The 14,659-nt window shown below is 36.6% G+C and overlaps 1 protein-coding gene across 2 annotated transcripts in view; it reads right to left on the reverse strand.

The window, feature by feature from the left end:
* The window catches only part of IARS1 (isoleucyl-tRNA synthetase 1), a 68,360-nt gene that overhangs the window by 46,596 nt on the left and 7,105 nt on the right, over positions 1-14,659 (reverse strand). For both annotated transcript variants that reach the window (XM_010967490.3, XM_074362988.1), the window contains exons 4-9: positions 14,342-14,461; positions 12,237-12,319; positions 9,239-9,356; positions 4,749-4,896; positions 2,017-2,104; positions 1,722-1,782 (exon numbers count right to left, since the gene is read on the reverse strand). In XM_010967490.3, coding sequence (XP_010965792.3) covers positions 1,722-1,782; positions 2,017-2,104; positions 4,749-4,896; positions 9,239-9,356; positions 12,237-12,319; positions 14,342-14,461 — 618 coding nt within the window. The remainder of the gene's footprint in view (positions 1-1,721; positions 1,783-2,016; positions 2,105-4,748; positions 4,897-9,238; positions 9,357-12,236; positions 12,320-14,341; positions 14,462-14,659) is intronic.

A 14,659-nucleotide genomic window follows, 5' to 3' on the forward strand; every position in this document is an offset into this window, starting at 1 on the left:
GAATATGTGTGTCCTCAGAATCAGATGTAGGAGCAGGGAATCCAAAGGTATCTATCTTACTGTTTCTAACTGTAGATAAAGAGACTCTGCACCCTATTCCTGTCTCTCAGAGTCCGGTTCCAGATTCTGCCCCTGCCGGGCTGAGCTGGGTCGGCATTCACACAGAGCTATGGCGCTGCTCTCCACACACCGCATCTCCTCTCGTAATTTCCATGTCATGCTTCCGAACACGTGTATTTTAGGTATACCTCAGATGATTTTTGTTCTAAGTCAATTTGTAGCATCTTTCTAAAACTCACCAGAGGTCCCAGAAGTTTCAGGAAGCTAACTGAATGGACAAGTGTTAGTCTTAAATAACTTAAATCGGTATGAAATGAGTGCATGTGCCAGAGAGACTTCCAATTTAACCCAAGGATTCCTTTCTGTTGTGTCCACGTGCATTTTCTGAGAGGGCTGAGCTCCATCAGGTTCTCAACAGGGTCTATAACTCAGAAAGGTCAAGATCTAGTCTAAGAGTTTTAAGACAAATAAAAACAAACACAATATAAAACAAAACATGTTAAGATACACAAGAGAAGAATGCAGTAATGATATTTTTCAGAGGGAGAAATCAAAGAACCATTTCGGAAAATGCTTTTTTTTTTCAGATGGCAACTGAGTTCAGCCTTGAAGAATATCAAGATGATATGACATTACAGAATGATAAAGTGTTTTTTCACTTTAAATAGGAGGAAAATTTAATAAAAACAAAGATAGGGAGGGAGAAGAAAGGGCCAATTTGACAGAAGCAAAGGGTATGTTTAAACGACTGCAGACTCACAGGGAGGGGCCGGACTAGGCAGAGCGCTCGGAAATCCATTAGGAGGTAAGAAACACGGGAAAACACTCAGGTGCACAAGAACGAAGAGACAGAGGTGAGCAACACTGTGGACAGAGCCCAAACGGCAGGATCATCTGCATTAACCAAACTGTGTCTCTGCCCTGAACCAGACCAGAGTTGTAAACATGTATTTCACCTCGGGCTGTGACGTAAAGCTTTGTGGCTAATGCTATGTCTCACTGAGCACAATTTCTGTATAACGTGTAAACCAGGCAGGGCTGAGGGTGCTACTCATTATTCTACTCTAGGCCCCATAAATAAGGACCAGCAGGAAATTCCTGCTGACTGTTCTTTGTTGTGGTGGTTGGTGGTGGGGCTTACAACTACAGCTATGGATTCTCTGTTGTCAGAAAATGAAAAATCACATAAAACAGCCTTATGACTCTTACAAAAACTGCTGCTAAATGTTTGAGCTCTGTTGTAGTGTCTACATTTAAAGTACCCACCTTGTCAATTCCTTGAAATAAACTGTTTACTTTTACACACACAGTTTTATTCTGAGCACTATTCTAAATTTGTGAAAACAAACAAACAAAAACCCCAAAGACTTTCCTGGGTGATATGCAGACTATAAACAATACAAACATACGGATACAAATCTTACCAGTGTAAGTGATTCCTCATGTTACTTGAGAAAAGTATTCAAAAATTCCGAAAGGATTTTAATTATTAAAACAAGAAGGTGATACAAATAGAATTAAATTTTTTTTTACTACTAAAACAGATTTTTGGATCCAGGCACACTCATACAAACAATGCAACAATAAGACAACATGAGTATCTCTCCAGCTATCAAATACACGGGTTGTGGAGAGCCCCTGACAGAGGTCTCTAAGCTCACCTTCACGAAGTAGTCAAACAGAGGCCTGTATTTCTTGCCTTTGAGATAGGCACCAGGAAATCTAGAAAAAAGGAGAAAGGCAAACTCACAATTAAATTAAAATCATCAAAGAAATGAGGTTGTAGCCACATTAAGTCACCACGTCCTTCTGGTTCACTTGCTCCTAAGTGTGACCTGAATGTACTTGGTTTTAGCACAAACCAAACTTGAGTGACATAGCCTTTGGGCAGTAAAGTATCTCACTTTTTAATGTTAAAGACACACACACATACAAATCAATGATTTGTACACTCACCTTTCAAGGATCTCATAGTCACTCTCTAATTTATAGAGGGCTGGTAATCTGGCTTCCATTAAAATGTGTAATTTTCCTCTGGCAACATCTATGAGAACAAGGGAAAAGTGGAATCAGCTCTCGCTTATTCTAAGGACACGCATCAGTATACTTTTCCCTCCTGCATCAGCTGCATGGACATGTGCTCAGCACGGACAGGGGAACGCTACAAAGAACGCTGGGGAACACTTGCTTTCCAAATACGAAACTGACAAAAACATCAAATGCTGTTAAGGTAGTTCATTCGTTGTTGTTAATTTTACCTCTATCCGTTTTATGTAAGTTAATCTTCGTTTTCTCCTACCAAAAGCATTGTATGTGAATATTTAAAAATTAATAACATTAGCAAACTAACAAGATCACAAAGTAAAAGTTCCCCATAATCTCATCCTCCCAACCCCAACGTTATTATTTCAGTGTGTATTCCTCCCAGAGTATTTTTATGTATATACTAACATATGCACTATATATAATGTGCAACTTAATAATTATGGGATATAACTCAATACAATTTTGCTATTTGTTTTCACATAATACACTGTGACTATCTTCCCATACATGAACACATGCAGATCTTTCTCATTCTTTTAAATAGCTCTATAGTACTCTGTTTTATGAAGGTACAAGTTGTTTTTAACGTATCAATTAATACTAGACATTAACACTGTCTTCAAGTTGCCACTACCATGAATTCTGGGATAATGAATATCCTTGTACAGATCTTTGTTATCCTTATTGGACATGTTTCTGGAGGACACTATTCTTAGAAAAGCTGAAACAAACGCATAAACATTTAAAATTTAATAGATACTGACAAATTGCCTTTAAAAATTTAGGCTAATTTAAACTTCCACCTGTAAAGTACGACATACCGAAGAATTTACCAGAGCTTATGACATACATTTACTGTAAGAAAAATGAGACTCTATGGATCACTGTGAAGGCCTTTGCAATTCACTGAAAAACTACCACAAATGCTGCTGCCACTCACCAGCTCTGGTCTCAAAGGAATGTCATTTTCTGAATAAAATACAGAACACACAGCCCACCAAGTACAAAAGTCACATGCAGGCAGAGAAATGACACGACTGATAGCCTTTAAGGCCGGCAGGCTCCCTTCAGAATGGCCACGACCCACAGGTGCACAGGGACCTTATACAGACAGAAATGCACTTGCCCAGAGAAGCAGCAGCAGACACCAGGGCCAGGCTCTGTGTGGACAACAGCTCTCTCCCAGCAGCATCATGAGAAACCCATTCTTAGTCCTAGCTACTTCGAAGGCACAGCTAAATAATAATAATAATAATAAATACCTGTTTACTGATCCCCAATCCTTTCCTGTTCCTTTCTCAATATTCTTCCCTTGACAGCACAAGCCATTGTGGATCAAGTCAACTATCTTGGAAAACACATTTTTTTTTGGTTATGAGTTTTCCTTCTTTCCCTGGCTTCTCCCTGCTCAGTCATAAACTACTGAAATCTAAAAGTACCAATTTTCTTTTTTCACATAGATTTCTAGGGAAAAGGCCTCACTGAGACCATGGTTAACTTGATATCAGGGAATATTTGAAAGGCGCAAAGTTCTCAAGCTCTGGCACCGAGTCTATGATACTGTGATTTATAATAAGAAATATATACTTGGTCTTTGTCCCTGTTCTGGCAGAACTCTTAAATCCCGTGAAACATCCTGAGGGATGAGTGGCATAAGTGTCTTTTGTTATGTTAATGAGGTGACGTTGGAACCCCCCTAGGTAACCTAAGGATGAGGAACCAATCACAGGGTTACAAAATTAGAACTTTCACACCCCACCTCCAGGCTCCCCTCCCCCACCCCTCTACCCTGAACCCCTGGGGGAAGAGAGAGGGGTTGGAAATTGAGCTCAATCAGCAATGGCCCACGACTTAATCAATGCACCTGTGTAATAAAGCCTCCATTAAAAACCGCAAAGGATGGGGTTCGGAGAGTTTCCAGGGCAGTGAACACATCCGCATGCCGTGAGCACAGCACACCCCAGTTCCACAAAGACAGAAGCTCCTGTGCTTGCGACCCTCCCAGATCTCACCCTATATATCTCTTTATCTGGCCCCTCATGCGTACCCTTTACAATATCCTTTTCTAATAAACAGATAATCTAATAACTACAACCCTACTCTGACTTCTGTGAGTTGCTCCTCAGACCCAAGGAAGTCATGGGTAGGTTAGAATCACAGGTGACAACTGGGACTTATAACTTGCATCTGAATTGGGGATGCAGTGGTGGGGGCTCTCTTGCAGGACTGACTGTGATATCTGACTCTATCTGCAGATACCTAGTGCCTGAACTGAGTTAAGTGCCTGGTAGTGTTGAGAAAACACACATTGGAGATTCCTAATAATGAGATGCCACCTCTTTGAATCTCAAGTTCTTCATCTGTAATAGGAGCATGACATGTAAAAGTGTATTATAATCTGAAAATTGTAAGAAATTTTTACTTTCTATATCTCAATACAATTTTAATTTTTGTGTTAATTTTTAATCAGAAATGGGAATAAAATAACCCTCTCAGAGGTAATTTTCCTGATTAAGTCTAATACATTTTTTAAAAAAAGTTCTACTTTCCCTCCAGAGAGAAATGTAAGCTTTCATTCTCTCCCAAAATAAGTGAAAACTGTCTTATCCATATCAATCATAAGTAACCAGGCTCACACTGACCTTTAATTTTTACATACTGCATATCTGGATTAACACACAGGGCAAGGTTACTAGGCAGAGTCCAGGGAGTTGTTGTCCACGCAACCAAGGACACGTTTTCATCTTCCTCCAAAGGGAAAGTTACAAATATTGAAGGATCTTGAACATCCTAAAATAAAACAAGATGAAAAAAATTTTTTTTAACAAAATTCATAACAATAGACATGGAAGAAAAAGGAACTGATCCTAAAGAATAAAATAAACAGATTTTCAGAATAAACTGAGCTTAAAAAAAATTGCTGTATTTATATAAAGAAAATACAAAGCAAGAAATTCCCAATACACTTTTAATATAAAGAAAGTGCTTTAATAATTACCTTAGTCACAAATAAAACATTTTAAGTGTATCCTGAGGGAAACATAATGGAGGTTTCACTATTACAATGATCTATTTTATAGTAAGTCCATAGTTAGGTCAATAAAGTAATTATTTTGGAAAATAGTTATTTTTTTATTCCAAAATTAAGTCAAAAGTAAAAGCAAAACCAAAAACAATCCTCACAATTGTTTACAACCAACACACAATCAAAGAATTGCCACAGCAAAAAAAAGATAGAAATACTAAGCGTTGGCAAGGATGCACAGTAATCTGTATTGTCTAGTGGAAGCACAAATCAGTGTAACCCCTTTGGAAACCTCTGTTACAGCGGGAGGCAGCAAACCATGGTCTACAGGTCAAATTTGGCCGTTATCTGTTTTTGAGCTAAGAATGGTTTTAACAGGGTTGACAGGCCCACAAAGTCTAAAATACTCACTATCTGGCCCTTTTCAAAGTTTGCCATCTCCTGTATTAGAACTAAATGTAAGTATGCCTCATGACTCAACAGTTTCACTCCTGGGAATGTAGCCAACAGAAATGTGAACTATGCTCCCCAAAAGACAAGTTCCAAAATGTTCACAGTAATACTATTGATAAGAGCCCCAAACTGGACATTACCCAAATGCCCATCAACGTTAGAATGGATAAATTACATACTAGAAAGGAATTAAAAACACAACTACATATAACATGGATGACTCTCACAAACATAATCTTGAGCGAGAGAAGCCAGACACAAAAAAAGAACTGCACAATTCTATTCATATATGGTACCGAATCAGCAAACATATCAATGATGTTGGAAGTGAGGACAGCGGTTACTATAGAGGGGGGATACATGCTAAACTGAAGGGACCATGGGAAGGGAGAGCTTTTGACAGGTTGATTGATAACATTCTTTTTAAACTTTAGGTATTGTCTTCATATATACATTAATTTTGTGCAAGTATATGGAATAGAGCAAGTAAGTGGAGGAGCAAAAACATGTTCTTATTAAACCAGGAAATAGGTACTAAGATGTAAAAAATTGTTAATTTTAGTTTATACAGTAATGGACATAAAAAAATTTAAAAATTAAAAAAAAAAACCACTAAAGGGAAACCTAAATAAAACATCAACAGTCATTTCCTTTGGGTACTGGGATGATAATATTTCTGCTCCTTCTTTATACCTTCCATGGCTTCTACATTTTCCACAATGAGCAGAAGCTGCATAAAGTCAACCAGACTTCTAAAGGCTAAAAATTAAGACAATATAAAAATAATAAGTATTTTTATATACCACAAGTTGGTTTACAAGTTGCAACAGTTGGAAGGACTTCTTCCTGTAATTCAATTTATTTCTCTAACTTCTGTATGGCTTGCTCTTTTCCAATAAGAGAATGTACTTAATGACTTACAGGAGAGTATAAACTTTGAAAACCCTAGGACCTAACAAGCAACTATGGGGGTCTAACATGTAAAAATTTAGTTGCCAAAGAAACCTCCAGCATAAGTACACAAAGATTTATATTACAAAGTGTTCGTTACCATTAAAAGAAAAAAAGAAAAAAAGGGCCATAACTCAAATATCTATCAAAAGAATGAATAAATAATTTGTAATCTATTTGTTTTACGATACAACTATACAGCAGTTAAAAATAAACTTAAAGTTATATGTATCAATATGAAGAAATTTTAAAATATAATGTTTAGTATAAAAGGCAAGATGTAGAATTAAGTACAGTGGCTGAGATTTTAAAACATACAGAACAATGCTATATACTGTTTATGGATACTTATGTAGATAGTAAAAATACAAAAATATGCATGGGAAAGAAACACCAAATTCAGTATAGTGGTCACCTATCAGGATGTAAGAAGGAAATGGAAAAGAGAAAGGTGCAGTAAATAAATAAATTGTGGTATATTCACCCACACAGAAATTAGCGCAAAAGAGTCACAACTACACAGAACATGGATGACTGTCACAAACACAATGCTGAGAGAAAAAAGCCAGACAATAAAAGAACACACAGCGGATCCTTCCATTTCTCCAAAGTACAAACCAGGCAAAACTAATCCACTATTATCTGTAATATCTGATGTATTTAAAACAAAATAAAGGTGCATTTATTGAAACCCATTAAATGGTACATTAAGATCTATGCACTTAATTATATATAAATTTTAACCCACTCACCCCCTCAAAGAACATAAACAAATACTGACGTCTGTTAATGACACACATGCTGAAGGGAAAAAACACACATAAAAATGAAGTGCTAATTTCTATAAAACGCAGAGGATAGAAAAGGTTAAATTAGACTATGGAGACGTAATCAGCAAAACTCAGATTGTGGGGAACTCTGTAAGACAAAACCTGTTTCCCAAACGATTTGCAAGGAAAAAAGAAGAAAAAGACAGAAAAAGAAATGGAAGATCTACATATTAAAACAATTAAATGACAACTATTACCATGTATGATGAACCTTACTTACATATTAATCGGAAAAAAAAAATCTAAAAATAACCTGAGGGAAAAAAGGATGCTATTTATGAGGCAAATAGAAATGTGAACACTGATGATATCCAGGAATTAAACGATTACACAACATTTAATATTAAGAATGTTAGAGATTTAAATATAAAACAGAAACAGACTCAAGAACACAAACTTGTGGTTGCCAGGGAGGAGGGGAGTGGGAAGGGACAGACTGGGAGTTTGAGATTTGTAGATACTGACACGTATATATATATAACAGATAAACAAGTTTATACGGTATAGCACAGGGAAATATATATAAGGTCCTATGGTAGCTCACAGTGAAAAAGAATGTGACAATGAATACATGTATGTTCATGTGTGACTGAAAAATTGTGCTCTACACTGGAAATTGACACAACATTGTAAACTGACTATGACAAAAAAAAAAGTGTTAAACGTGACTAATGGTGACTTTTTAAGGTGTGATAATAATACCTATGGTAATGTTAAAAGATAAAGATTTTTTTAATCTATTAAAGACATATAATGGGTTATTTACTGATAAAATAATATGTCTGAAGTTTGCTTTTGAAAAAGGGTCTGGGAGAAGTAAGTGGAATGTGTGTAGATGGGGCAGAATTGGTCACAGAGGTTGTTGGGGATACATGAGAGGCACATGGGAGTTAATTACTTTATTCTGTGTATGCCTGAAATTCTCCATGTTAACAAAGTAAGCAAATACAGCAATATATTAAGATTTGACAAAGCTAAGCCTTTGGTACCCAAGTACTTAGTATGTTATCTCTGCATTTTTATATGCTTAAAATATTTTATTAAAAAATACAATAACACGAACACTATCATAGAAGGGTATTAAGACAACAGGAATAATCACACCCACCTCACAAGGACACGCAAAGATCCAACGGGATGTGTGAAAGCATTCTACAAGATGAAAAGTGCTTTTGAAATGTAAAATTTAATATATAATTTCCAAACCTGAGCCATAAAATAAGAATTCCAAACAAATCAATGTTTAAAAACAAAGAGGGTTAGATAAACTCTGAGAAATAACAACACCCCTTGAATATACACACATGAGAACAGACAGCTCTTATTTCTGACGACTTATAGCCCCTACTCTCTCTCTGGAAAAAGTTAAGGAGGACACTCGGTAAACACAAGACACATCAAAACTCTTCTGTTATACCAATGGCACCAAATTATTTCATTCATCAAAGACAAGACCATAATACTTCACCAATCCCAAATCAGATTCTCCTCCAAATACTTTCAACAAATAAATGATATTATAAGGTCTCAGATGAGGCATAAAAACACCCAAGCCAATGACCTTTATGAAATAGTGACTGGAGGGAAATATAGCAGAGCTGGACTTATTAAACAAAGAAAGGCATAAAAATATAATTAAAACAAGCAAAACCTACGCATTAAGACACATCAATCACAAATCTCATGGAGGGAAGAAAAACCCTCATTTTTAATCCTAACAGCCTCGGTTCAGTGACTGGGAACATTACCAGGAAGAAGCGGTCAAACTGAATGACTCCCCAGGCTAACATTCCACGTTGGGGCTAAGTTACTGTGATCACCACGACCATCAGACTTCTGAGCACATAACAACGCCCAATGATGTCTCACAGACCTTGTAATTCTGGTGAGATTCAAAGTTGGAGAGCGGAGTGTTGCATGCAGTGGAGAAGGGCATGACTTTCACACCTCTGTAAACAAGGCCTTTATTGTAGAGTTGTTTGAAGACCCACCTGGCAAGTCAAGAGACAGAATTTTACAACAATTACATAACCAAAGTTCTGTTTCCCCAAATGCAAACATTCTTGCCAGTTTCTATTTATAGTTTCTGACAGCCAAATAAGTGGGAACACAAGGTATGTCAACTGGTGAATAGCTGGTAAATTAATTACAACAGGTCAGTATAATGAGACATTATGTACACATTAAGAGTGCTAATATCAGCTGACATGGAAAGATGTTCATTAATTAAGGTTGACTGAGAAAACCAATTGATACCATATTGCACAATAAAGTATCAATTATATTAAACTGTACATATCAGTATATATATTTACATTTTCAGAGAGACTACCAAAATAGATTTTCACCAATATATTAACTATGGTTGGGATTTTAGACTTTTTGTTCTTCTTAATAGTTTTCTGGTGTATTGCTTAAATCTCACTATGATGGATAGTTTTACAAAGGCAATTTAAAAAGTACAACCATTGGGATTAGGATCAGGCATCTCTCTTACAGTTAGTCAAAAACTTCGACTGAACTTACTTAAACATGTTGCTTTAAGCTAAATGTGCCAAGACACTGCAAAACAGTCATGCCAGGTTCTCCTGTGGTGACTATTCACCTCTCCCCATTCAATGCCAGGATGCATTTGGTGGGAACCCTTGCTTAACTCTGCCTTTATTTAATTCATTTTTATAGTTCAGTTCCTATGTGGTTGGCACAGTAAATGAATTAAACTGTTCCCCCAATTGCTAAAATACATTTTAATGAAAAACTGTGCATATATTTTCATGGATTTCTTTGGCTTTGAATAAAGTTAAAAAAAAAAAGATGTAACAAATTTCACAAGGTTAGGCTCAATCTTAAATTATATTCTTTGATACAAGAACATTCACAGGAGACCAAGAGAAGAGAGTCAGAGTTGATGTCATAAGACACAGATTCAAGCCTAAGAGTCACATAATTAGCTGTGTGATCTCAGGCAAGTCACAATCACTTACCTTTACCTCAGACAGGGTCCTAACCCAATTCACAGGCCTTTCTGGACCATCTGGGAAAATTCATGTGGAAGTACTGTATATTCTCAAAAGCATCAACTCTATCTAAATTATCACCATTAAATTAATGTTATCATTTTAAATGTATCTCGTACTATTTTTTTTTAATTCACTCTAGGTCCAAGTGCCTTATTTATATGCCAGCATGTTCCTCAGGAATAACTAACATTCTAATATTAAGAGGCTCTGAAGACTCCTTTCCTCCATTCAGGTGTGTTTTATGTAAATTAGGAAGTATGATGTAGAGTTACACTGTCCAGCATGGCAGTACCAGCCACATGTGCTCATTTAAATTTATTAAAATTTCTAATTTCTAGTTTTTTGACCATACTAACCACATTTACGTTCTCAAAAGTCCTGATCTAGAGCATAAATAATACCTTCTTTGTTAGATGTTTAACATAAACACTGCTTTTTATTTTTTATAATTTTGGGGGGGGGGTTGGGGAGGTACTTAGGTTTATTTTTTAATGGAGGTACTGGGAATTGAACCCAGGACTTCATGCATGCTAAACAGGAATTCTACCACTGAGCTACACCCTCCCCTCTCCTGCTTTTTAGATACTTAATCATGAGGACTCCAGCTACTCAATAAAATGGGGAACACCCCGTCCAAAGTTGCTGCCATGCTGGATAATTTGATCAGATTCCACTCTTGGGTATGTGGGTCTGAAGATGCGCCCACAAGGGCATGTCAGACTCAGAGAGTCTGAGAACTGCCCCAAGCTCCTCAAAGGCAAATGACATATGCCAAGCATGCGCAACAAAAATGAGACCAGGTAGACAGAAAGGCAGTAAGAGGCATGAGTGCCTATAGTGCAGTGCAAAAAAAAAATGCATCCTACAAAAGGGCTTTGCAACTCACCTGTGATTATGCATAATTTAATAAAAGGTAAGACTTCCTCAAGGCCTGAGTTATGCACACTGGGCATTTTGCAGCCATAATAATGGTTTGCCCATTACTGATATGCAGTGATTCGCACACTACTGCAGGAGGCTCAAGTTAAATCACCTATCAAGACTGGCACTGCAACAGCTGTCTTGTAAGAGTAAAAGGAAGCAAAATCCATTTTGAAACTGTTACGAAACAGTGACTGCATAGATAACTTCTCTCAGTAAAAAATTCAAGTATACAATCTTAGACTTAACTCCTTAAAACAAACAAACTCATTCACTTCTGAGACCTAATTTTCCTAAAATTTGGTACCAATTAATTTGACAAAAAAGGCTTTGACTAACATCAGGACATTTATGTTCTTTATTTATTTCACTTAGTGTGAATAACATGTTCTGATATAGAAATACTAATGAATTTGGTAACAGGTTGCTCCTTATTCTGCTAGGGGCATTATATACTACAGGACATATGGATAACCTATTACCTTTCTAGAATCCAAAATTGACTGAATTCAAAAATAAATCTAGGGGTGGAAGAGATGAATAGGTGGAGCACAGTGGATTTTTAGGGCAATGCAAATACTCTGTATGATACTAGAATTATGAATACATGTCATTACACATTTGTCCAAATCCACGGAGTGTTCAAGAATGAATCCTAATCTGCGGACTCTGGGTGATCATGATCTGTCAACATAGGTTCATGAATTGTAACAAATGTATCATTTTGGTAGGCGATGTCGATAATGGAGGACACCGCACGTATGGAGGCATAGGGTATATGGGAAATCTCCGTATCTTCCTAACTTCCGTCCCCAAAGATTTCAGGCAAATAATTACGGACCTGAAACCAAGCTGATTTCATGCCAGAGCACCTATCTACTAAGCAGTAACAAAACAGTCTTTATATTTACAATTTCAAATCAAACCTACCACACGGATTCCATGAATTGTGGATACAGAGTTTTGTAGTCATTGTCAAAGTCAATCCATCGACCAAGTCTGGTAATAGTAGACTTTAAAAAAATGAAAATTAAGAGTTATTAGACAATGGTATTTGTTACTGTACAGCACTTTGTTTTACTTCTGTTATCACTGTATATGATGATTTTGGAAAAACAGATCAATGGTTCAAGTAAATCTATATTGTAAACAACACATTATATAAGGTTAAGAACCAGTTTTCTTGGCATTCATCCCATATGTAGATAATGTCATTTACACATATTACTATTCCTTTATAAAAGTCTACCAAAACTACCACTTAGCAAAAACCACAGGTCTACTGTTTGCTGGCAAGAATCATCAATGGTTGCTAAAATTAATGAGTCACAGTATGATAAGAAACAGGATACTCAGCAATTACAAAGGAAACACTGACACTTTACAATGCTGAAACCTGACAGAATCACCTTAGTGAACAAAGTTAACATCACCAATGACACATATCAGCTTCACAGGACTTTTGATATGATAGACTGAGAAGGGCACAATGTTACTTCTAAGCATTCTTGCCAAAAATGTATAACCTAAACTGAATCATGAGGAAACATCAGACATTGAGGGACTTCCTACAAAATAATTAGTCTGTATTCTTTAAAAGTGACAATGTCATGGGGGAGGGACATAGCTCAGTGGGAGAGGGCATGCTTAGCATGTACGAGGTCCCGGGTTCAATCCCCAGAATCTGAGTCAACCAACCAACCAATCAACCAATCAATCAATAAAAGTGACAAGGTCATAAAAGATAAAGCCTGAGGGAATGTTCCAGATTGAAGGAGACTTAGGAGGTATGACAACTAAATGCAATCTGTGCTCCTAAATTGGATCTTACACCAGAAATAAAAACTAGTGGGACAACTGGTTAATCTGAATAAGGTGTATAATGTTGATCAGTGTCAATTTCCTACTTTTGATAATTATACTATCATTATTAAAGGTGTTAGCTTTTGAGAAGTGGGTGATAGGTATAGAGGCTCTTCCATATTTTTGCAATTTAAAAAACAAAAAAAGGCTCACATGCATATTATAATCAATAGGATTTTCCCCTACTGGTGACTAGGCAAGAAAAGGTAGATTAAAGAAAGTTAGGTTAGCAGAAAATTGAGGAGCTTCGAATTTTAGGTTGATTAAATCTGATTTTATTAAATAATGAAGACAAGTTTTGAGCAGGAAAGAGCACAACAAACAGTCTTGTGAGAGAAATGACTCGGCAGGCCAAGTGGCAAGAACAAGAGCAAGAGACCAGCTAGGAGACTGTTACAGGGAATCAGACAGTGGTGGGTGAGAGGCTAGGTTGCAGAATGAATTACTAGAGAAGCGATCTAAGAAGAAAGGCTTGATAGGATTTGACATTTAATTTGATTATGAGGATTAAAGTCTAAAGTCTAGAAGATTGATACTTTGGCAGAATACGGAATTTTGAAGAATAGCAGGCTTGACAGTCACAGTGGTAAGATAGTGAAGATGGGAAAAAATAAAAGCCAGACATGTTAAGTTGTACAGATATATTAATCTGAGAGCCAGGAAGGAAAGGGGGAGTTGTGGACCTTTGTTCGTAAGCCCAGCAGAATAAGAGAGGACAAGAGCCCTGGCAGCACTTGACAGTTGATTAAAGGTACCAGCTGTGGGAGCTCTATTGCTAAGAGAAGCAGTAAACAAGGTCAAAGTCAAATTAATAAACAGTGGGTCCAAATGTGAATTGCTTTTAACATCTGAATTTTTTAAATGCAATATTCAAGTTGATCGATTTGCAAGAACAGCATGATTCCAGTCATATCCTGTGGGTGCACAGGAGATTAAATATGGAAGACTGATCAAGCACATAGAAATCAGACAAGAAAGTGTTCAGTTTAAGCTAACATTTTAAGTCCTGGAGTTGAAGGTAGAAGCTGAACACTCCTTTAAAGAGGATGATCAAGCTCTTTTATGTCCCATTTCTGGTTTCATGCCATAAAAAACACAAAGGACCATGAAACATTTCAACTCCCATTTAAAAACTAGAATTTCTGTTCGTTCTACTTAAACATCCAACATACCTTCCACTCAGCAGAATATCGCATCACAATTGCTCGGCACTGGCTGTTATACTCTGCAATCCCCAATTTGGCTACATCCTCTGGTCCTCTGATTCCCAGTGTCTTATCAATTTCATATTCCTGAAAATTTGCAGTAAGATTGTTAACATCCCTGCCCTATGAAACAAATCCAATTCAACAACTCCAGAAAATAAAACAGATTTTAAAAAATTAGTTCTCAGAGAAAATGAACTGTAAATAGTATTATAGAAATAAAGCTAAGAAAGTCTGATTATAGTAAAAATTCATACTTGAATATATTATATAACAAAATCTAAT

The sequence above is a fragment of the Camelus bactrianus genome, chromosome 4 (assembly GCF_048773025.1).
Source record: "Camelus bactrianus isolate YW-2024 breed Bactrian camel chromosome 4, ASM4877302v1, whole genome shotgun sequence".
Classification (NCBI taxonomy): domain Eukaryota; kingdom Metazoa; phylum Chordata; class Mammalia; order Artiodactyla; family Camelidae; genus Camelus; species Camelus bactrianus.